Source organism: Arvicanthis niloticus, chromosome 25, assembly GCF_011762505.2.
Source record: "Arvicanthis niloticus isolate mArvNil1 chromosome 25, mArvNil1.pat.X, whole genome shotgun sequence".
Classification (NCBI taxonomy): Eukaryota; Metazoa; Chordata; class Mammalia; order Rodentia; family Muridae; genus Arvicanthis; species Arvicanthis niloticus.
The window spans coordinates 19749764-19774920 of NC_133433.1; the positions used below are offsets into that span (position 1 = coordinate 19749764).

The window sequence follows — 25157 nt, forward strand, 5'->3', positions numbered from 1 at the left end:
TCAACAACCCTTTATGGTAAAAGTACTGGAAAGATCAGGAATTCAAGGCCCATACCTAAACATAGTAAAAGCAATATACAGCAAGCCAGTAGCCAACATCAAGCTAAATGGAGAGAAACTTGAAGCAATCTCACTAAGATCAGGCACTAGACTGACCACTTTCACTCTACCTATTCAATATAGCAGTGGAAGTCCTAGCTAGAGCAAATAGACAACAAAAGGAAGGCAAAGGGATACAGATAGGAAAGGAAGAAGTCAAAATTTCAGTATTTGCAGATGATATGATAGTATACTTCAGTGACCCCAGAACTTCCACCAGAGAACTCCTAAACCTGATAAACAACTTCAGCAAAGTGGCTGAATATAAAATTAACTCAAACAAATCAGTAGCCTTCCTCTACTCAAAGGATAAACAGGCTGAGAAAGAAATTAGGGAAATGACACCCTTCACAATAGCCACAAATAATATAAAATATCTTGGAGTGAATCTAACCAAGCAAGTGAAAGAGCTGTGTGACAAGAACAGTCTCTGAAGAAAGAAATAGAAGATCTCAGAAGATGGAAAGATCTCCCATGCTCCTGGATTGGCAGGATTAACTTAGTAAAAATGGCCATTTTGCCAAAAGCAATCTACAGGTTCAATGCAATCCCCATCAAAATTCCAAATCAATTCTTCATAGAGATAGAAAGAGCAATTTGCAAATTTATTTGGAATAACAGAAAACCCAGGATAGCGAGAACTATTCTCAACAATAAAAAAACTTCTGGGGGAATCACCATCCCTGACCTCAAACTGTACTACAGAGCAGTAGTGATAAAAACTGAATGGTATTGGTACAGAGACAGGCAAGAAGATCAATGGAATAGAATTGAAGATCCAGAAATGAACCCACACATCTATAGTCACTTGATCTTTGACAAAGGAGCTAAAACCATCCATTGGAAAAAAGGGCAGCATTTTCAACAAATGGTGCTGGCTCAACTGGAGGTCAGCATGTAGAAGAATGCAAATTAATCCATTCTTATTCCCTTGTACAAAGCTCAAGTCCAAGTGGATAAAGGAACTTCACATAAAACCAGATACACTGAAACTAATAGAAAAGAAGATGGGGAAAGACCCTCGAATACCTAGGCACAGGGGAAAAGTTCCTGAACAGAACACCAATGGCTTATGCTCTAAGATCACGAATTGACAAATTGGACCTCATCAAATTGCAAGGCTTCTGTAAGGCAAAGGACACTGTCAATAGGACAAAATGGCAACCAACAGATTGGGAAAAGATCATTACCAATCCTACATCCAATAACGGGCTAATATCCAATATATACAAAGAACTCAAGAAATTAGACTCCAGACAACCAAATAACCCTATTTTAAAAATGGGGTACAGAGCTAAACAAAGAATTGTCAACTGAGGAAACTCAAATGGCTGAGAAACACCTAAAGAAATGTTCAGCATCCTTAGTTATCAGGGAAATGCACATCAAAACAACCTTGAGATTCCACCTCATACCAGTCAGAATGGGTAAGACCTCAGGTGATAGTAGATACTGACGAGGATGTGGAGAAAGAGGAACACTCCTCCATTGCTGGTGGGATTTCAAGATGGTACAACCACTCTTGAAATCAGTCTGACAGTTCCTCAGAAAATTGGACATAGCATTACCTGAGGACCCAGCTATACCACTCCTGGGCATATACCCAAAAGATGCTCTAACATATAACAAGGACTTATGCTCCACTATGTTCGTAGCAGCCTTATTTATAATAGCCAGAAGCTGGAAAGAACCCAGATGTCCTTCAATAGAGGAATGGATTTAAAAAATGTGGTACATTTATACACAATGGAATATTACTCAGCTATTAAAAATAATGAATTCGAGAAATTCTTAGGTAAATGGATGGAACTAGAAAATATCATCCTAAGTGAGACAACCCAATCACAAAAGAACTCACATGGTATTTACTCACTGATAAGCAGATATTAGCCCAAAAGCTTGAAATAGCCAAGATTCAACTAACAGACCACATGAAGCTCATGAAGCAGGAAGACCAAGTATGGATGCCTAGGTCCTACTTAGAAGGAGTAACAAAATACCCAAGGGAACAAATATGGAGACAAAGTGTGAGACAGAAACTGAAGGAGGAGCCGTCTGGAGACCATTCCACTTGGGTATCCATCCCATGTGCAATCACCAAAGATAGACGCTGATATGGATATCAGGAAATGCATGCTGGCAGGAGCCTGATATAGCTGTCTCCTTAGAGGTCTACCAGAGTCTGACATATCCAGAGGCAGATGCTCACAACTAACTATTGATCTGATCAAGGGTTCCCAATGGAGAAGTTAGAGAGAAGACTGAAGGAGCTGAAAGGGTTGGTGGCCTCATGAGGAAAGCAACAATACCAACCAGCCAGAGCTCCCCAGGGTCTAAACCACCAGCCTGGGAGCACATAGGGAGGGACCCATGACGCCTGCTGTATATGTAGGGGAGGATGGCCTTGGCGGGCATAGGTGGGAGAGAAAATCTTTCGTCACATTAAGGCTGAACACTGAGGGGGGGAATTCGAGGGTGGGGTACACCCTCATAGAAGCAGAAGGAGGGGGTATGGGATAAGGCATTCCTGGGTGGTGGGGAGAATGGGTTAAGGGGATAAAATCTGAAATATAAATATAATATCCAATAAAAAAAGGAAAAAAAATAAAATAGAAGGTAATTGTTTGGGGAGCTGGTGCGGCGGCCTGCTAAAATGGCGCCTAAGCTTATGAATGGCCTAAGCTTATGAATGGCACCCACCAAAGCTTATGAATGGCGCCTGCCTAATTTTATGAATGGCGCCTGACTTCCTCACACTCCGCCGCCGGCTTACACTGCGCAGACTCGCTGCCACGTAGTATCAGGCCATTTGATGTGTGCCAATGGTGTGTGCCCACGTGGCAGGCTCTGAGTGACCAGGCATGGGGATAAAAGCGAAAGTGGAACTGGGATGGAGGGTGGGGGGTGGGGGGTGGGGCTTCCAGAGAGTTTGTAAGAAAGGTTCCTGAGTAAAGCTGCGAAGAATCTCGTGTCGTGTTACTCCTTTCTGCGGGTCAGAACGGGTAGCAACATAATTGTATTATAAAACCATCCTTTTAAAACATTGTCAAGGATATTAAATAGCCATTTCTCCAAGTACATGTACAGAGGGTCTTGTTTGAGAGTCTCTTCTAAAGAAGGTAGACATGGCCGCTGGGTTGCTTGGCTCTGACCTACAAGGGAATAGAAGGAGTGGGAGAGAACCAGAACTACTTCAGCTTTATGGTGGGGTTTATGGGTTTGGAGGTAACAGCATGATCCAGGCTACTGTTGACTGAGGATCTCTTAAGTGAAGGAATAGCTTTCCTAGCCGCAGTGCCTCTGCCTTCCCTGAGTCCCAGGGACATCTGTGGGAAGTCTGGACAGGACCTGTCAGGGTTCCCTGTGTCTAGAAGCTGAGGTGAGCAATGTTTTGAAATTTGTAGGCCCTCCCTCCTCTTGCACTAATTCCATATGTCAAACAATTTTGAAAAACAACAAATAATCATTATTTCTGAACATACCTACCTCCCTACACACACACACACACACACACACACACACATACACAAATGAAATAAAACAGAGATCAGAGAAATAAAAACAACTGAAACCAACATTTATTTCTGATTTCACCACTTCCATGCTTTCTTGTTTCCTCCACATGATAAATATATAACAAAACTTCAATATACAAATAAAACATGTGCAGCATGTATGTAAGCATGAAGCAGTGAATAAACCCAGACAGCTCGTCAGTTCCTGTGCTTTATGAAGTAGATCTTCCTTGAAACAGAGCAGTTGTATTTGATAACCTCCCCAGGGTCTGCACCATAGCCAAGTTGGAGGGCTTCCATTAAAGATGGTTAACAACACAGAGAAGCTGTTGTTCGTGCTAAAGATCAAGGTTGCCCACTTCTCCCCACCCCACCCACGACTTCACTTTGTTCTTTTGTGTGACACATTTTAACTTCAGTAAAATGCTAAGAGATGAAGGGGCACAGGTGGAAACAGAAAGGGGATAAGTGGAATCTAGGAAATTTGGTGATAGATAACAGAGATGTCTCTGAAGCAACAACATGCAGGGTGTATACTCAGCTCGTTTTCATTCCCAGAGGGGAAAGTTCAAGTTATGAAGCCAAGGCTTTTGTAAAGGAGGAAACTGTTATGAGGGGATGGAAAATAACTCTAATGTCTGCAGAACATAAAATATCTAAGTAGCATAAAATATTGCAGGACAAGAAGGGCATGCCATCAAAGAAATTATAGTTCACATTTGGGATGAAATTATGAGATTAAACAGCTGGGGACCAGATATAGTACATGATGCATAAACTCTACCAATTATAGTTCACATTTGAGATGAAGTTAAACAGCTGAGGCATTGATACAGTTCTTGGGGCACAAACTTGACCATTTCTTTTAGAATTCAGCTTCTCAGAGGCTTATTCTCAGGGGACTGGGGATTTTCAACTTTATCTTTCCTCATGCGGATGAATACAACTGCTAAAATTATACCTGAAAAGAGAAAACTCAGGGTTAAACAAGCACAGACTTTAGATGTCTTCATACAGTCACTTATAAGGTCTTGGTGAGGGTGGGAGTGGAGAATGACTTGTGAACCTCCATTTGTGTGATTGAACAATGCTTCATTGGTGGGCATTGGCTCTCTTGGGTAAGTAAAGAGGTCACTTGTTAGGAGTATGTAGGAAGCCCTGAGTTATAACTGACCTGGAAGCTGTCAGGATTTCTACTAGGGAATAGAAGAGCCAATGCTGTAACTCCTCTGAAGGAAAAGAATGTGGAAATATGTCTGTCTGAACTATGTATGTACCTAAATATTGATTCTAGTTTTTCTTCCCTAGAGAAAAACGTCTAATCAGAACCAGAGAGCTATTCAGACCTGCCCACATAACTAAAGTCTACTTTCATTGCACATACCAAATGTGGATTGTTTATGATTTAAAATTGATTTTAAGTCAATTTTAACCTCACAGTAAGGGCTCAGCATATATCTTAGTGTCAGATGTATAGCTTGGGGACCTTCCCAGCAGTGCCAGCCTATCCTAAGGGACCTTCAGTGGACCGCCTACACATTCTGGTTTCTCTTACCTCTATGAACTCTTACAGGATTACACTGTGCTTTTTAGCACTACTCTGAACTGTCAGAGTCCATTAGGAAAAGTGTGGAGTTACTTTAAGGAAATTGCTCCTCACTGAGCTTACAGAAGGCACCATGGCTGAGAAGACTAGATATCCAGACACTTGCTGACAATTTTGCAATAACTCACATGCCCCCATTTGAAAAGAATAAGGGTATGAAACAAACAAACAAAAAAAGGCCTGGTTAATTCTATTTCTATACATCCTTAAAAACTACCCATTCTTTAACTTAGAGTAGGATCATGGGAATGAGACTGTGTGAAAAATTTCAATTTGGTGCATGAACTCAATCTCAAGACGGGTAGGAATAACAGCAAAAGGCATAAAGACAAAGGGATTTAGTAAACAGTATCTCAAAATCTAACTCTGAGGCCAAGACAGGAAGCTTGCCTGAGTTCAAGGCCAGTCTGGACTACAAAGTGAGCCCCTCTCAAAAGAAGGGATGCTGGTGTGCAGCAGACGGTGCTCTCCAGGAGGCCAGCTGGTCTCCATGCATGACAGAGTCAATAGCAGCCAGGTTGCCTTGGCTGTTCTATGTCATCCATGTCATGGGGAGTTTGCACTGAAGAGCATAAGGAAAAGGGAGTCTTCTCAGAGCCCTGTGTTAGAGTCCAGTATGACAGCTTGAGACATGAGAACAAATGTCTAGGTATAAAAATAACAGTCGAAAAGACTTTAAAGAAAAGAGGAAATAGAAATTATTCTCAGAGACAGCGTGAAACTATGGTAAGCCATTCAGTCATGTGCATGTGAATATTAAAATATCTTTCTAATTAACCAACATGAGGATAGCTATTGAGACATCATAACTGTCTTAGGCACTGACCATTTTTTGGGCAGGGGAACATCTACGAGAGAGGACTGCTATACAGCTAGGTAGAGAGTCAAAGCCATAATGCTGTGAAATTACTCCAGATTGTAAAGAAACAGAAAATAACTCAAAGTGAAAATAACTCAAAGTGAAACTCGACAACATCTCAGGTGTCACAGAATCTTCATTTCACAGCCTACCCCTCCCTATTCCAACAGGGGCAGAGGAGCCTAGGACCTCTCTGAGAAAGGGTCATGCAGGCCTTGCCCATCGTGATACCAGTTCTAACAAACTCAATGCCCAACACAGGAGGTCACAGACACTACTTTCTTTCTCCTTCATACAAGCTTGGCAACTAGGCTCAAAATGCAGCAATTTGTGTGCAAAGCTTGATATGGTTACAGTCTTGAATGGCCTTCAAAAGGTCCCCAATTCAGCATTATCAACAGATGACTTCCTCTAGACATCTTGAAGACTGTACCCTGAAAAGGAACAATAGGACCCTAGCCTCTTCCCCTCCCTCTCTTGTTTCCAACAGGGAAGTGAACAGCTTTTCTCAATATAGTACTATCTTCCTGTGGACCCCAAAGCAACAGGTCAGTCAATCATGGACCTCTGAAACCTCTGAAGCCATGAGCCAAATAGAAACTTAAGAAAAAAAAATGTTGATCGTCTTAGGTATTTGTTACAATAATGAAGGGCTGGTTAATGCAAAAGTCCTTCTGGTATAAATGTCAGCATGAAAATCCAAGCAAGGAAATGACAGGAAGATGGGTGCTTCTGACAAAGGATCTCTCAACCAGGATACTTTGAGGTGATTGACTGGTGACTTGTATTCTTGGTTGGTACCCAAGACAAGAAACCCCCAGAGTACCCATAAAGATGGCTCACATCTGAGGCTGGGGACAGGAAACCCTGGCTCTGAGAAGTCACACTCACCTATGACCAGTAATGTAGTCAGAAGTATACCAACTGCCATGCCCACAGTGGGTATCCCATCCTGGTGGCCTGCCGGCCGGAAACAGCTTCCTTCCACACACTGGCAGAAAGTAACTAAAAAGCAAATCAGTGTTCAGTAGGTTAAGTTTTTGAAGTGAATAGTTGCAGAATTCCACTTTAAAGACTAGCATTTCTTAAACTGTGCATGGTAACGACATCCTACATCACCTTTACATAGTACCTACCTGACAAGGAGACAATCCCTTCCATGGGTGGCTGCCCCCCATCATTGATGAGGATTGGAATGTCGTAAACTCGTTCCTCAAAGCTTGTGTGCTTGGTGGAGAGTCTAGCATGTGTACCTGTCAGAACACAGGGAAAATGAATCACATGATATTATAACTCCAGAACCTTCACTTAGCAGGAATCAAGCTCACTTTTGCCTTGTATATTATTAGGTACACTGGAAAATAGTCTGATATAGGTGGTAGTTTGAGTAATTTAACTTCTATTTTTCCATGTCTCTTACCAAGAAAAATGGGCTAAAACATCCTTTAACTCCTTCCTTGTCTCTTTGTGTCTCCTGCTTCTTCTCCTTTTGTCTTATTTCTTTATCTAACATTACAGTTACTATGTTGAGCAGGAGTCAGGGAGGGTGGGACATCCTTGTTTTGTTTCTGATTTTAGTGAGAATGCTTCAAGTTTTCTCCATTCAACATGATTTGTCTGTGGGCTTGCTGAATATTGCCTTTGTTATACTGAGCTATGTGTCCTGTGTACTTAGATTCTCCAGAACTTTTATCATGAAGAGATGCTGGACTGTGTCAGTTGCCTTTTCTGTATCTAACTGAGGTGATTCTAGGTTTCTGTCCTTGAATCTACTTATATATGTTAAATCATTCCTCAGCTCTCTGGGATGAAGCAGACTTGATTGTGGTGGATAATGCCTTTGGTGTGTTCTTGAGTTTGGTTTCCAAGTATTTTATTGAGAATTGTTTCATGTTCATCAGACCTTTTGGGGGGGGGTGTCTTTGTATAGTTTTTTCCATCAGGGTAATACTGGCTTCATAGAAAATGGAACATTTCCCATTTCTAAAACTTTTAGGAGAGCTTGGCAGTGGTTGCTCATGCCTTCCATCCCAGCACTCGTGAGGCAGAGGCAGGCAAATCTCTGAGTTCGGGGTCAGCCTGGTCTACAGAGTGAGTTCCAGGACAACCAAGGCTATACAGAGAGATCCTGTCTCAGAAAAAATATGGAATAACTTGAGTACTGGTGTTGGTTCTGCAAAAGTTTCGTAGAAGTTTGTGCTTGAGTCCACCTGGCCCTGAGCATTTTTGTTGTTGAAAGATTTTATCTATTGCTTCTGTCTCGTGTGATGTTAGGGGCCAGCTTATTTATTTTACCTTCATTTAGCTTTTGTAAGACTCATGCCTAGAAATTTCTTTTAGATTCCAGTCTGTTGGAAAAGTTTTTTCCAGGTATGCCTTTGTGATCCTCTGAATTGCCTAAGTGTCTGTTTCAATGCTTCCTCTGTGTATCTAACTTTATTCATTTAGATCTCCTCTTTCTTTTGGCTAATTTGATAGAAGTTCAATCTTGTTAGCTTCCCATTTCTTTCCTTGGTTTCAGCCCTGCTGTTGATTATTCTTGCCTGTCTTTTTTCACTTTTTATTTTTTGTATGCGTATGGTTCTTTTCTCTGCGTTTATGTCTATGCACCACATTCATGCAGTAAACTCAGAGGTCAGAAGTCAATCATTGGAGCCCCTGAGACTGGAGTTACAAAGTGTTGTAAGCTGCCACGTAGGTGCTAGGAACAGAGTCCAGGTGCTCTACAAGAGCAGCCACTGCTCTTGACTGCCGAGTCATCTCTCCAGCCCATCTTCTTGTCTATTTGGGGAGGAGGGGCCATTGGTTTTTTCCTTTTCCAAGGACTTGAGTACATTGGTTTTTTTTTTTTTCATTGTGCCCCATAAATTTGGGCATGTTGCATTTTCTTTTTCATTTAATTACAGAAATTTAATTTTTTTCTTGACCCAACTAGCATTTAGTAATGTGTTTAGTTTCTGTGCACTTCCTCCAGTTTCTATTGTCATCGGTATCCAGCTTTATTCCACTGTGGTCAGATAGGATACAGGATGTGATTTCAATTTTCCTATATGTGTTAAGACTTACTGAGTGTCCCAATATGTAGTTAATTTTGTAGAAAGTTCTGTGGGAAGCTGAGAAGGATGTACATTCTTTAGTGTTTGGATGGAACATTCTCTTCTGGGCTCATTTGATTTATGATAACATTTAACTAGAGTTTTTCTATATGACCTATCGATGTGAGTGGTATTGAATCTACCTATTATCACTGTGTTGGGATCAATTTGTGGTTTTAGATCTAGTAATATTTGTTTTATAAAACTGGGTAACTGTATAAAACCCTGTGTTTGTGGCATAGATATTTATAATTATAATATCTTCTTGGTGGATTTTGTTCCTTTAATGGGTATGAAATATACTTCTATATCTCTTCTGACTAGTTTGGGTTGAAGTCTACTCTACCAGATATTAGAACAGCTAGACCTGCCTGTTTCTTAGTTCCATTTACTTGGAATATCTTTCAGTCTCTCTACCCTAAGACTGTGTCTTTAACTGATGAGGTGGCTCATTTCTTAAAAGTATCAAAAAGGTGGATCCCATTTTTCTAATCCAATTTGTTAGTCTGTGTCTTTTTTTTTTGAAGAATTGAGATGATTAAAAATCATGCTAATTATTGAATTTTATGTGTTAATTCCTGTCATCTTGTTGATTCTGTGGTGTGGTTATTTTCTCAGATGTCCTGATTGCTTGTCTAGGTATTATTTGTCCCTTGTGACATCTTGGGTATGTTTATTCTGCTCTTCAGATTGAAGGCTTCCCCCTAGCATCCTCTGTAGAGCTGGCTGGATAGTCATAAATTCTTTCAATCTATTTTGTTATGGAAAATTTTATTTCTTCTTCCATTTCAATAGGTAGTCTTTCTGAGCACCATAGTATGGGTTGAGAGTTGCAGTCATTTAATACTTAAAATACATGTGGGCCGCCTAGTTTATAGATGACTTGGCCTTTCTCTCATGCAACTTTCAATATCTTTGATTTATTCTTTTATTAATGTTTTAACTATAATATAATATTTCAAAGAATTCTTTTTGATTTGACTTATTTGGCATTCTATAATCCTCTTGAACCTGGATAAACATCTCTTTCTCTAGGCTTGGAAATTTTTCTTCAGTTGTTTATTTTCTATGGTTTTGTTGTGGTATTCTCCTTCTCTTATCTCCATATTTCAGAGAGAGAGAGAGATGAGAGAGAGGGGGGAGAGAGAGAGAGACAGAGACAGAGACAGAGACAGAGAGAGAATATTCAACAATAGAAGCTGAAGAGGAGCCCAATCTGGGAACAAAATTTGATCAGATGCATCACCGATGGCAAATCACTACTTGAAAAGACAGGAGGCTTAAAACATTAGTTACTAGGGAAATACAAATAAAGAATATAACAGGAGACGGACGGGCACACACTGGGATGGCTAAAGATAACTGAGCTGAGCAAATACATTGGGGAGGGTGCTGTGCACCTGAGGTCTTGTGTGCTGGTAGGAACGTAAAATGCTAAGAACAAACTGAGAAATTGTTGGACCTTTTCTGAACCAGCTAAGCATTAACCTGCCATTGATGTGGTCACTCCACTCCTTGGTGTCCAACTATGAAGCATAATAAATCATGCTCCTAACACACTTGTCCACACATGTGCCCAGCAAAACACAATCACCAAGAGAATGGGGGACACTGTGACAGTACTACACAATATGAAGATGAAGCTCTAGTGCACACAGCAGGAACACACACCCAAATAATCGTGCTAAGAGGAGGAAGCTGCAAATACATGAAGTTATGAAAAGACGAATCTGTAGCAACAGAAAGATTGTCAATTGGCTGAGAAAAACAGGGTGGGCTTAATGAGGTGGGTGGGGCAACAAAAATAAGGTAAGAAAAAGCTTGAGAGTGCCAAAATAGTCACTTGATTGTGCTGATCTGATGTGTGTGTGTGTGTGTATGTGTATCTGTGAATGTATGCGTGTGTATGTGTGTATATATGTGTATGTGTGAATTCTTGTAAAGTATGCATTAATGAAATGTAACATATGGTAAGTTTACTATATGCTAATTGTTTCAATAAAAATATTATCAAATGTGATTCTTAGCTTCACTGGAAATTTACAACTGACGTTCAAATTGGTCATCTATCCATGTACACCAGCCAGGATGCTGTGGTGTCAAGCTTCCCTTTCTGCAAGGCCTGGGGCTTTGAAGACTTTCCTTGTGCGCTTCCAGAGAATGGCCTGCTTTCTTGGGACAAGAAGAAAATTCTGTGGTGACTTCTAAAGCCCACCAAGGCGCACACACAAATAATCCCTTTATCCACCATTGATTTTTCTCATTGTATATTTGCTAACTCACCATTGATTTTGGAAACTTCCCAGTCATTTTGAAGGCTTTCTCTGCCAAGGGCGAATGTAAACCTGGGCCTCCGAAGTGACTGCTGGTCGTCATCAGTGGCCTCGAAGATGAGGCTCCCAGGGGCACTGAGAGGATGGCAGAAGAACAAGCTTGTGTAGTCCTTAGCTAGCCGAGGGGGGTTGTCATTCACATCCGTGAGGGCCAGGTGGAAATGTGCCGTCGAACTCAGAGAGGACCCGCCTAAGACGTTGAAGGGTTAGAATATAATTCCAAACATTGTTATCATCCTTCATAAGGAATCATGTTTCTCCTTTCTTAAAAAAAATCAATATTTAAGTAGTTGGATCTATTAAAGTAGTAGAAGGAAGCTTTTAGAATTACAGACTTAATTTTAATACTGCCGAAATGTTTAAATGGAACCAACAAGGTGACTCGGTGGGTAAAGACACTTGCTGCCAAACTTGGTGACATGACTTTGATCCCTGGAAGTCACATGGAGTAAGAACTGACTCCCATAAATTATTCTTTGATGTACACACACACACGCATGCATGCACACACAAGCACATGCACAAATAAAAGTAATAAAAATGTTTTGAATGTTTAAATGATAATGCTAACTGTGTGTGTGTGTGTCTGTCTGTCTGTCTGTCTGTCTACCTGTCTTCAAGACAACTTTGAACTTTACAGAGGAGAAGAGTGACACTCAAAAGCTATGTGACCTAGCTAAGTTCACACAGTTAGCACACAGTGAAGAGGTCCCTATTGGCCACACCCTCCATCACTTCCCACTGCCTTCCACAACCTAACCCAGTTTTCTAAGCTTCGTTTCCTCAACTGAGAAGCACATGGCTGTGTGAAGATCTTTGTGGCGATCTCACACACAAAAAGAAAAAAGCGAACGGTTGCACAAATGTCATGTCATGCTAGAGTGATAAAGACCATGTCTTCTTCATTATGATCAATGGTAGCCATGTGCTCCTGGGCAAATCAATTTCTCAATGCCTTGGTTTCTTTGTGCACAAAGTACGGTCAATAACAGAAGCACACAGGAGGCATCCGGTGTGGTACAATCGACTCTGACTGTCCCCGCCTGACTGCACGCAGATGCTGCTTTGATGGTTGGTCGCTACTTATGCTCCTGTAAAGTGTTTTATGGCTCCTGCTTTGATTTCAGGAAGCCTTGTTTTCTTGATTTCCTTCACAGCAACTTTTATGTCTCTGACTGTTCTTAAACCAAAGACAAGTCCACAGATGTCCTTGAAGTTGTTTGGTTTATTAACATTACAATTTTGGTGCCAACAACTGAAAATGGAACAGGTTTTGGCTCATGGTCATAATCCATGAGACTTCTAAAACGTGAAAATCACTTAGAAACTTGTGCAAAGTGAAATGTTAATCATCATAGGATCAAGGAGAAGGCACAGCATCAAGGTTTAGACAGAAACCTCCCTCGGACTTCCTGGGAGATTTTAAATCACCAGTTAAACGTATACCTCCTGATAGTAGAATGTGTAGCAGGTGGCAGAGATTGAGCTGTCCCTGTCTCAGCAAACCCTTGTCTATTTGTACATCCTTCCAATAATAAACAGCCTTGCTGGAGTTGAACTTAACTATGGTCATTTTGGTTTTCTCCGTTTTTTCCATACATTTTTATGATTCCTGTCCCCCCATGTCTGCCTCTAATTTGGGGCTTTGTATTTTAAAAGTTTATTATTTTTTTGGTCTAAAACTGTATTTGTTTGATAGTAATTAGTTCTGTTCTCATCTTTTTTTTATAAGCCAAGCAGATACATTACTAGCTAATTAGAGTCCTTGATCAGCACAAGATCCATAGAATTCCTACTGCAAGATGGAAAATTCCATTTAAGAACACTCGGTGTTTTAATTAGCAGCCTTATCCCTGGATACCATACTATTCCTGTGAATTTATCTTTATTTTAATCTGAAATTTTTCTTGGAACTCCATGTTCAGAGTCAGTGGGCAACTTGTATCACAACTAAATTAAATAGGATGCAAGGCTTATGCAAGGATGGTCCAAACATCCTGGCATATCTGTGCAAGTGTCTTCCCTTTCAAAGTTTATCTTGCCTCATTGAAGCAGCAGATACCCAGGTTCAGATACCAGCTGAATCATAATCCCCAAGGATGGATTCCCAGGTCACTAGTACACAAGCTTTCTGGAGGACAGCCTTGCATAAAATGTTTTGTTCTCCAAAAAAGCATCAGTGCCAAGGAGCTATAATTTAAGGCTCTGCAGGGCACTGGTTTCTGGCTTAGTAGAAGCCCACAGTCCCCTCTGAGGAGGTGGTGAGGGAGGTTAGCAATGAACTCTAGAACATTCCAAGAAGAGGCTCTAGTCCCTACAGAAAACCAGAGCAGACAGGAAGCATCCGCGATACCCTGCCAGCCTTGGGGAAACTCTGCCTAGTTGGAGCACAGATTGGCACAAGTGTTCTCTAACACAACCATGAGGGAGTGAAAATATACATGCACTCAGACACATGCACACACTTATACACACACACTCACACTCTCTCATATACACTCATACACATACTCTCACACACACACCCACACACACTCTCTCAAATACACTTTCTCATACACACACTCTCACACACACTCATACACACTCACACTCTCACACTCACACACAAACTCACATACACACTCATACACACTAATACACACTCACACAAACACATACACACTCACACTCCCTCCCTCCCTTTTGTACCTGTTTCCCCATTGCTTTATGGTCATACTCAGCAACGAGTTTTGCCCTCTTGCCCTCCCGCTCATTTTTATTGATGTCCCCACCCCCTGATAATCTGCGATCTGGTTGTGCTTTGTTTTGCTCACCTACTTCAGTGGCCACCACTTGTACTCGATACACACTTTCTGTTTCCCTGTCCAGCGGAGCAGTGCTAAATATCTCACCAGTGACGGAGTCGATTTTAAGCCAGCCTCTGTTATCGCCTTTCAGAGAATAACTTCATGAGGGGGAGAGCAGAAGAAATCCTGTGTTACTTTGCATGAAAACGGAAGATAGTCTGTGCTTCTCTACTCCGACACACGGTCATCATGTGGTGTACTATAGAGCAGAATCACAGAATCACATCTCATTTACACATCTCTCTTTGGAAGAAGAGCTGTCTTTACAGCAATGGTTCTCAAGCTATGAGTTGAGACCCCACTGGGGATCAAACAACCCTTTCACAGGGTTGCCTAAGACCATCTGAAAACACAGATATTAACATTATGATTCATAACAGTAGCAAAATTACAGTTATGAAGTAGCAACAAAAATAAGTTTATGGTTGAGGGTCACACAACCTGAGGAACTAAATTAAAAGGTCGCAGCATTAGGAAGGTTGCGTGCCACTTCTCTACAGAACGGTTCTGTGCTTGTTTCATTATGCATAGCAGAGTGACAGGCTCTGGGAGACAAGTTGTTCTTTCCTGGCAATCAAGATTCCAAACTGAAGTGTATGTCTTCTGAAAGCTGTAAGTACACCACCCTGCTAAACCTGAGCAGCTAATGTTGGAGACAGGCTGCTCATGGCCTGGCAAGCCTTCACTATAGAAACATCAACTTCAGCAGACAGGGCCAAGGCAAGAATTGAAGAATGAGGCCTTTAGATACACAAATAATCCAGTAAAGTGTGGTAAATATAGTATACATGCTTAGAATCACAGAGAGGATGCTTGGACTTAGAAAAGCCTTTCTGAAGATGTTCACACAGACAAGAAAGATGCCACAAAGATACACAAGCCAGACAGAGAGGCCAAGAACATCCTGGTGTGTGCACGGTGCATGGATATGTGTAGACAGCAGTAAATGGGAAAGATACAGCCACAGAGACTGGGAGAGCCAGATCATACAAGCCAGAGGCAGCCAGCGATCTATGTTGAGTGAAAAGGTGACCTGGCTGAAATTGTGTCTTCAACAGAACTCATTTGTGAATGTAAAAAAGATTGAGAGAAACAAGTCTTGTCTGAGAAATGCCAGTGAGTTTATCCTTTTTTGTAAAGCCTCATATATGGCTGTAAAGATGTCTATAGCTGCAAGCCATTTATTCCCAGTCCTGGAAATGTCACTTTAATTAAAATTTAATAGGAGTTAAGGAATTGTGTGTGTGCATGTCTTTAAAACATTGCCTGTAATTTTTTAAAGATTCTGTTAGCCTGTATATCCAGGAATAGGAATGATTAAAATTATATTTAATCAAATTAATTTTCCCATGTATATTTTTAGCATGTTGCATATGTCAAGCACTATGTTCATGTGTGTGTGTGTGTGTGTGTGTGTGTGTGTGTGTGTGTGTGTGTGATAAGTCAGAGCTCCTAGGTACTTGGGATTCCACCTGACAGAAGTGAGAATCCCAAGGGCAGTTGGCTTACTTCACCTTAAAGGCTCTCACTGCCTGCAGTGGACAGTTGACTCAATGGTGAGAAAGGATTGGTCCACAACAGAGATGGTAATACCATGGACCACAGTGGAAGTAGTCAGAAATGCTTGGCTTCTGGATCTGTGGTCAACAATGGGCTCTATGATATTTGAAGCTGGGTTGGATTTAATCTACTGAATTCTGATGGACTCTCTAAGTTTACCCAGCTGGAGAGTTAAATTTCTCAGTCCACAACACCGGAGTCAGTAAAGTTAGCTCTTATGGTATCATGTGCCCCTGCTGCCTTCATTATTCCTCATTCATTTACTTCCCAGAGACACACTTTATAGGATGCTGCTCCTCAGTCTCCCTTGCCCACCTCACCTCTTGATGGCAACTCTGGTTTCATGTTCTATACCAGTTTGTGAGCCACCAGACGAATTTCCTTAAATGCTTCTGCTTTCTTTATACTAACATGCACATACCTCTGACCAGTAATTTTACTGATTTATTTTATCTTTTGATTACAACCAGCATTTTTTACAGCATTCTCTGGAGAACATAGCACCGTCATTTAGATAGTAATGGGCTCTGAATTCCATTATGACTTGTGACCTGGATGTATAGAGTTGTTTCTGCACTGAATAATGCAATGTAATCCTCACTACTCCTCAGTATGATATGGACATGATTTGAGTGTTCCCCCTCCCCCACAAAAAAAATGTTCTCGTGTTAGAAGCCTCCTTCTCAGATGGTAAATTTGCTGAGTACAGGACCATTGAGAGGTAGGGTTAAGTGGGTTGTCTTTGTGTCACTTGGGGACACTCCCTTGCAGGGGTTGTAAGCATGCAGTGGCTACAGCTTCCTGTCTGCAATATGATCTTTTCCCTTTGCTTGTGTTGCTGTTGTGTTAATAATCACACAAGGACTTCAACAGACCCAGCCTGTACTGGCGCTATGCCCGTAAACATCCAGAGCTATGAGCTGAATAAACTGCTTTTCTTTATAAAGTTACTTGGCTTCACGCTTTTTGTTATAGTAAGTGAACTACTAATGTACTTCATGCAAGAAAATCAGTAAAGACCTAAACCTACGTGTCTACAGGACAGCTTGATAGGAGGTAAACCTTCACTCAAATATACAGAGACTTAAATAAAGACTCGGAACTACATATGCCCCCTAAGTCATACAGAAGTCTTTGTTTGTATTCTGGACAATATTGTATAAGACAGACAAGAGGTCTGAGTTCAAGTCCTATCTAAGCTTACTAACCACGTGATCTTTAAAATCATATAGGGATCATACAAATGTGTATATGTGTATGCAGTAAATGAATTAATCATTGTACATTATTGAGGCAAACATATGTGGGGGCAGTTGCATCAAAAAAGAACTCAGAATGACTAAAACAGACATGTTGTCTTAGCATCTCACTTGAGCACTAGCCCTCTATAAATGAGGGGGACAAGCCCCAGACTAGCTCTCCAGACAGAGGAGGAGCCCAGGGTCCCCACATTTAAGACATTCCCTTTTCCCTCTAAGGTGGCTTTTTCTACTTCTAGGTTTTTATCTCTCTATAACTCCAGTCTATTTTCCACAGGAAGCTTCTCTAGAACCTCAACAGTTTGGACATAGGGCCTGGCTATGGCCCACCCAATCTCAGGGGTGGGGCTCCCACCTTGTACCATCACCAGATCTCAACTGAGGTCTGCAGCAAGGAAACAGAACAGCACTTGAAGCCATATGTCTGACACACTGAACCAAGAATAGAGACCCTGCTTCTGATGTCTGCTCCATTGCCCCATTCCTTAAGCCAGTGCACGCTGCTTCTCTGCCTTGCCAGCCCTCCTTCTGGCTATGGTTGCAGCATGCAAGTAGGCCTGCCCAGCCCTGCGGCCCTGTACCTCACAGCCAGGCCTTCAGGGTCCTTGGCCGTCACATTGCCCACTTTTGTGCCTATAGCAGCATCCTCGCTGATGTTTGCTTGGAATATTTGCTGGGGGAAGACAGGTACTTCATTCACATCCGTCACAATCAGCTCGAAGGAGGCAAAAGAACTAGCATTGTACTCTACACCATCCACCAGCGGCTCAGGGTTTTCTGCTTGGAACACAATGCTAGTAACTGGCTGAGTCTCAAAATCAAGAGGCTGTGGGGGAAGAGAAAACAAGGAGAAATTAATCTTGAGATAAATAGCTCCCTTAAAGGATTTATTTCTCTTAAAACTCATGCAATCTTGGCTGAAACCTTGTTCTCAAGAAAGCCATACCACAACTTTATTCAGGTGCCATCAGAGCATTGAGTGGTTTCATGTACATGGGCTGTCAGGAAGAGAGAATCTAACACAGCCCTCTTCAGATTCATTTAACAACCCTGGTGCACCCTACGTGTCCTCTCAGCAAAATCTTGATTCTCCTCAGACAATGGCATCTAGGAAAATATTTGTACTACAGACATGTTCACATGGTACAGAGGATCACTTCCCAGTGATTTCAGAACCCAAGACCCAAAATACAAGACTCTGGGAGAGGTGAGCAGAGGCCATGCCAGCAGGAAGATGTCCTGGTCCACCTGGATAGACAGGACCAGGAGTAAGAACGGGACATTGATTCTGGCTCTGTGTAAAGGAGAACTTAACAACCAGGCTACCTAAGATGGAAAGAGTTGTTTCAGAAAACAATCCATTCCAAATTCTATAACTTTTCAAGGATATGCTTAACTACATGTGCCAGCCCAGAAAGATTTATCTATCCTATGAGCAACTGGCCCATGGGACCTCAGATCCCCCTCTAAGCAGGAATCTATTGCTCTATAGAAGAGAGGCCAGATAGCCCCTACAGTGTAGACCGCCATCTCAAGACTTAAGGATCCCATAGGACTCTGAACCCATATAAACTAAAATCTAAACAGTGTGTGTGTGTGTGTGTGTAAATATTTTAAGATGGAAGCACATGGACTTTTAAATTTTTATCATTTATTTGTATGTGTATGTATATGAATGTTGGTACATTCATCCCATAGGGTAAGTTGTGGGAGTTAGCTCTCTCCTTTCACCATGTGGGTAAAACTCAGGTGATGAGGCTTATGGAGTAAGTGCCTTCATCCACTGAGCCATCTTGTCAGCCCCAAATAGTCACGTAGGTCTTTTTTGTTTTGTTTTGGTTTGGCTTTTTGGTTTTTGTTTGCTTGCTTGTTTTTTGTTTTTGGGGGGAGGGTTGTTTTTGGTTGGTTTTTTTGTATTTATTTATTTATTTATTTATTTATTTTTGGTTTTTCAAGACAGGGGTTCTTTGTGTAGCCCTGGCTGTCCTGGAACTCACTCTGTAGACCAGGCTGGCCTCAAACTCAGAAATCTGCCTGCCTCTGCCTCCCAAGTGCTGGGATTAAAGGCGTGTGCCGCCACCACTGCCCGGCAGTCACGTAGTTTTTATTGTTGTTTAGTTTTGTTGTTGGATTCTCAGAAGGCCCTAAAATGTCAAAACCTAAACAGAACCAGTGGAAAACCAAAAGGATGCTGTGGTGGTTTGAATAGGAATGGCCCCCATAGACCCATGTGTATGAATGCTTGACCATAGGGAGTGGCACTGTTAGAGATACAACCTTGTTGGAGCAGGTTTTGCCTTGTTAAAGGAGATGTGTCACTGTGGAGGTGGGCTTTGGGGTCTTCTATAAGCTATGTCCAGTGTAGCACCCAGTCTCCTTCTGTTGCTTTGAATCACGATGTAGAACTCTGAATTCCTTCTCCGGCACCATGTCTACCTGGACACTGAAATGCTTCCTACCATGAAGACCATGAACTAAAGCCCTGAAAATGTAAGCCTATCCCAATTAAATGTCTTTCTTTATAAAAGAGATGGAGTAAGGAGAGAAGATGAAGGAGAGGAGAAGCTAGGTGATGAGAGAGAGAAAGAGAGAGGGGGCATGGAGGCAGATGTTCACATGTCTCCACCAGTCAAAGATGGTTTTTATATCTAGGTTGGGTATTGGGTTACACTTCTGATTGAGCATTACCAAACTTATAAATCCTTTGATTAACATTTAAAAAATTGTATAAAAGCAAAAAGGAAAGGGGGAGCATGGGACAGGGGTTTTCTAGGGAGCGGAAATGGGGAAAGGGGATGGCATCTTAAATGTAAATAAAATATAAAATAAAATAAAATAAAAAGAGTTTCCTGGGTCATGGTTTCTCTTCACAGCAATAAAACCCTAACTAAGACAGATGCTATATGTTAGGGAAGCAACACTCATGACTTTATGCAGGTGTATTGTTCTGAAGGACTCAAGACACCTAGGCCTTCTCTTGTATCATTCTGTCATCAGTACACAGTGGTAGTGACATCCATTCATGAAGTGCAAGATAGATTACATTGGCTCAGCCTGCCCTTCTCATATCCGAAGGAATCCCTTTCCCCCAGGAGCTGAGCACTGCTGGGCTCCTCATCTGTTTCCTCATCCTTTCACATAGCCTAGACACATGGGCTATACTTCCTCTGCAACAGCACAGCACCCGAGCCAGAGCTTTGGTCATATTGTTCTTATTCTGTCTCGTCACTGGTCATCAGCTCTGTGAGAGAAAGAACTGTGGCATAGTCGCCTCACTCCTCATCTCCTTCCTGACACGCAGTACCCAGAGTACATAAGTTAGAAGGTACATAGGTAAAAGGCTTGATCCTTGAGAGTTTCAATGGAAAGAAAATTGTAGTTCAAGAGGATACACAACATCTTTCTCTGCCCTTCTGGATGCACCCACACATGTGTACATACCACCCACTTATGCAAAGTCCATACTCAAACAGTGTGTATGTGTGTGTATGTATATACATATACTGTTTATGTCCATTACCAAAATGCTCTCACAGGGATATGCTTGGTGTTATGGGAGGAGAGACTGTTAAGTATTTAGTTTGGCTAAAAACTCAGTATCTCTCTTGAGCATTGCCAATAGGATTTAGATAAGCCTCTGGTATAGCTTGTGACCTTCAGAGTTCCAGGACTCTAGCTGTGTTCTGAGATTATCTTCCAGTGCTCAGCCTGCCAAATTTTGACACTCAAGAACTGTTGTCACAGTACCTGGGGAACAGAGAGCTGAGACTACAGGTCCCTAACACAGAGGTTCTACAATTGCTTATGTGATTATGAGTAATTGAACACAAAACAAATTTCAATTATTCATTCAGTCGAGCAATACTCAATATCTTCATCTGCCATGTGTCAAGCAATATTCTAGACACAATAAATACAGAAATATACAAAACAAGGATGGCAAGCATTTGGTGTGTGGCTTGGCTCCACTATAGTGGTACCTCATGTATGGCTTATGTGGAAGGACAGCTATAGCTCTCCACTGCCGTCATCTCCCTAAAGGATCCAATCACCACACATGGTCAGGTTAGCTATGGATGCTACATAATAAGATACCACAAAGAAAAAAATGACCGAGGCAGTTGATTACCCCCCATCTTCTCTGAGTCCCTAGAGTGGTGGGAAGAGAGAGATGTCCCAGTCCTGCAGCAAAGACTTATACCACCATGCTTTTCAGGCTACCCACTCCCAATTCTGAACAACACCCCTTCCTCCATCTTTCCATGTTCTCTCTCCACGTAGATAGCCAAATATGGAGGAAGAAGCTTGTATGTTCCCCAAATGTCAGACATCCACAGAAGCTTATGGGTGTTATACACTGAACTCTGCTGAACCCAGTAGGCACCCTTGTCAGATGATGTAGAGGTGACAGTGCGTACGCTTTTCTTGTTGTCACTAAATACCTGACAAGAGGCAGCTTAAGGGAGGAAGAATTGGCTTTGGTTCACAGCTTACGAAGAGACACAGCCCATCTCAGCAAGAAAGGTGTGGCTGGTCACATTGTGTCTGTTGTCAGAAAGCAAATGAATGGATAGGAGGTAAGGCTGGCAAAACTTCTTAGCTCCGGCCATAGTTTATCAGACAAAGCTTCACCTCCTGGGGGATCTGTAGCCTTACAAAACAGCACCACCAGCTTGAGACCAAGTGTCCAAACACAAGACTGTGGCCAACATTTCACATTCAAATAGCCAATGCCATCCTGTGGCTAGTTCTAGGCTAGCGTTATTTTTTTTTTTTCCTTCGCTCTTTTTCATTTTCTGTGCAACTGCTCTGCTTGGCCTCTGCTTTTTGCCCTTACTTTCAGCTTTCAATTACTCTAGTTCAAAACATTTCCTTAGCCTTTTTTTTCCCAGCCTCAACCAACAAGCCATGCTCCAGCAGATTCTCTGTAGCACCTTTCCCCTGTGTACCTGGAAGGCTTTGCACTCTCCTCATGAAAAGTTCATTGACTCAATACCTATTGGATGGTTCCAAATGAGTTATCTGGCAAACCCATGATGAGCTCTAACACAAATTGTGCAGCTACAGAAGAGAAAAGTTGAGACTCAGGTACATGGTGAGGGATGGGAATAGGCTGAGGGAAAGTTGGAGACACTGGAGAAAGGTGTGGGAATTATGAGGTAATACTTTATCTCCAAACTCTCTAGTCTTTATAGGAGGGGAGAAGAGCCAACTGGGCTTAGGAACACATTAAAGGATGGAGTTGTAATTCTTCAAAGTCCCTTGTGGAGAAAAGCACTGCCCCCTCACTCAGACTCATCAGCTAACTAAAATCAGAATAAAAGTCTGTCCACTTTCCTTCATTTCACATCTGTCTCTTCTGTCTTAAAACTTGGGATCACCTTTCTGATTAGCTCTGTGCATGGCCATGTTAATCACATAAGAAGCATCTGTCTACAGTCTCTGGAGCTATAGAGTAGGCTCAGCAGTTAAACATTTGCAGAGGTCTTAGTTTGGTTCCCAGTATCCACATCAGATGACTTCTGCGTGCGTGTGAACATATCACCTCTGTCTATTGGTCTTGACATCATCGTGGGTAGAATAGTCTATTTTATGTATTTTATTAATAGTTATTAAGTGGGCTATCTACCTTTTTGATCTTGACATATCCTGTATTTGTCTTGGGATCTGTGACAACTTCCAGCCTTCCCTCAGAGTCTCCTTGTACAATCTTGTACAGAATTTTAGAACTCCCTGTAAATGGTTCATCATCATCTGTAGCCTGGATGACTAAGATGGTGGATCCGATAGCTGTGTCTTCAGACAGAGTCTTGCTGCCATACTGAGGAAGAAACAAGAAAGCAAACAGAAGGTTCATGTCATTGAGTTTACTGGCCAAAGGGCAAACATCTCTGGGTTCAGGACAGAGGTCACAGCTGTTTTTTCATACCCAGCGTGGTTTTCCTCTTGGTGAACATGTGGCAGTTGGTTTTAACATCATTTGTACTTAAAAACTGAAATCCATACCAAGAAGCATAACAACTTAGACATTCTAGAACGATTCTAAAATAGACTTCCCCTCCAACATCCACATGTTTAATAACTATAATTATTTGAATAATAATGGTATAGATAGCTGTAATATGAGACATGCCTACGGTGTAACAGATACTTCTAATTCCTGAATCAACCAAGGGATAGACATTAGGAGCCCAAAACATTGAAGTCAGAGTTGGCTACCAATTTTAAACTTGCTGTTTGTTAATTGAATGGTCCAGTTATCTCATTTGTGTAAACATGGACTCTGTCATGTCTAATAGGAGAATGCAACCTGTGGTCATCAGGAGATAATGTGTGTAGAGTCTCTGAATGGCTGGTATGCAGCACTTATGAAAGATGAGTGGCAAAACACACTAGAGGGCTGCAAACTTACCAGTAACATTTGACAGAGGAGCCAAAGGCTAACATAGTCAACCCCACCCAAGCTAACACAGCTCGTAAGATCAAACCCAACCCCCCAAAGCCTGTGTTCCTCACACCCCCATAAAGCATTCTGACTCCCCTGAAGCCCCAAGATCCACTCTTCTCTACATCATGATCTCAAAAATGGTAACAGCCAGGGTCCAAGAGAAGACACTGGCAGTGGAATAAGTAAGCCCACTTCCTCTCCAGCCAGGTTTGAGTCTCCAAGCTTTTAAACTCCCACTGCAGAATTCTTCTGCTCAGTCTACTTGCCACTATCTGCGGAAATGCAGGGAACACACAACACTGGGAAGTGAAAAATGCCCCAGAGGATAGAAGCTACAAAAAAATGAATTCTTTATTTCATGCTTGCTTAAGCTCAGTGGCTGTTAGACAAGATACGTTCCATCACACTTCTTATGGTTCTGAGCTCTACTGTAAATTAATTCCCTTCTTTGTTACAGCCTTGCCCTATTTTGATTTATGGACATCATCAGGAGGCTCTGGGCTGCCTCAAAACTGACTTCTAACATAACAATCTTGTCAAGAGGGCTTCTCTCTCCCTGGAGCTAAATAAATCGAGACATTCCTTTTAAGGGTGCAATGATAACACCACACCGTGACCACAGCCATTTGCCCTGATGTCCTTTCTGCCCTGATACTTCTTACTTTATTTACATCCAACACTAATTCCTTCAAACAGAGGAAGCACATTTCTCTTAGACTTAAGCCAGAGATATTTTTTCTCCTTTCCTTTCCTCTTACCTGGTTAAATACAAAATGAGTTAAAGTCGCCAATACGTCTAATCCCAAATGCTTGGCATAGATCTAGTAGCTGCATCTACTGTCTATTGTATGCAAAATCTATAACAAGACACCAGCAGCCATTTAATTTTCAATCTGAAAAAGATTGTGGTTGTAGCTTTTAAGCAGCACTTAGAATAAATGAGCTGCTGGCAAGAGTTTATAAATGACATCCCCAGGTACTCTCAGTAGACCCTAGTGTTCTTAAGGACTCATGTAAAGTTGGTACCTGGTTTTGATTGATGCATTGTCCGGGCTACCTAGCATATTGTCTGTGTTTTTATTTAAATTAAGCGTTCAGTAATATGATCCAAATAAAAATAAAACAAATAGTGACATCTACTCACATCCGATACTTCAAAGATGGGAATCTGATCATTGATGTCAATAACGTTGACTTGAACAGAACAGAGAGTCTTGAAATCTGAAAACCAAAGTCACACCACAGAATTCTCACTGGAAATCATGCATTGGCATCAGGACTTGATAAGGAAACATTGGCAAGTGACATGAAAACTGCTGTCACAATTTCCCAGATCCTCTAAATGGAGGCTGCTCTGCCCCGCCCCCCCACCTCACCCACAAGCAGGTCAACAAGAGGAGGTAGAAGCCAGACTGGGTCCTGAGATGCTCTCCTGAGCATCCCACTGTCCTATCCTTGGGAAGGCTTTTCAACAACCAGGATGGCTGCTTTTCTCTGAAGCATCTCCTTTACCTGACCAGTGAGTGTTAGTTAT

The 25157-nt window shown here is 41.7% G+C and overlaps 1 protein-coding gene across 2 annotated transcripts in view; it reads right to left on the reverse strand.

The window, feature by feature from the left end:
- Nucleotides 1-3646: 3646 nt before the first annotated feature.
- Cdh17 (cadherin 17) overlaps nt 3647-25157 on the reverse strand; it is a 53273-nt gene continuing 31762 nt past the window's right edge. For both annotated transcript variants that reach the window (XM_076924171.1, XM_076924172.1), the window contains 8 exons: nt 24768-24844; nt 22805-22996; nt 17757-18001; nt 14324-14454; nt 11458-11697; nt 7216-7332; nt 6971-7084; nt 3647-4575 (listed from right to left, as the gene is read on the reverse strand). In XM_076924171.1, coding sequence (XP_076780286.1) covers nt 4487-4575; nt 6971-7084; nt 7216-7332; nt 11458-11697; nt 14324-14454; nt 17757-18001; nt 22805-22996; nt 24768-24844 — 1205 coding nt within the window. In that variant the 3' untranslated portion in view covers nt 3647-4486. The remainder of the gene's footprint in view (nt 4576-6970; nt 7085-7215; nt 7333-11457; nt 11698-14323; nt 14455-17756; nt 18002-22804; nt 22997-24767; nt 24845-25157) is intronic.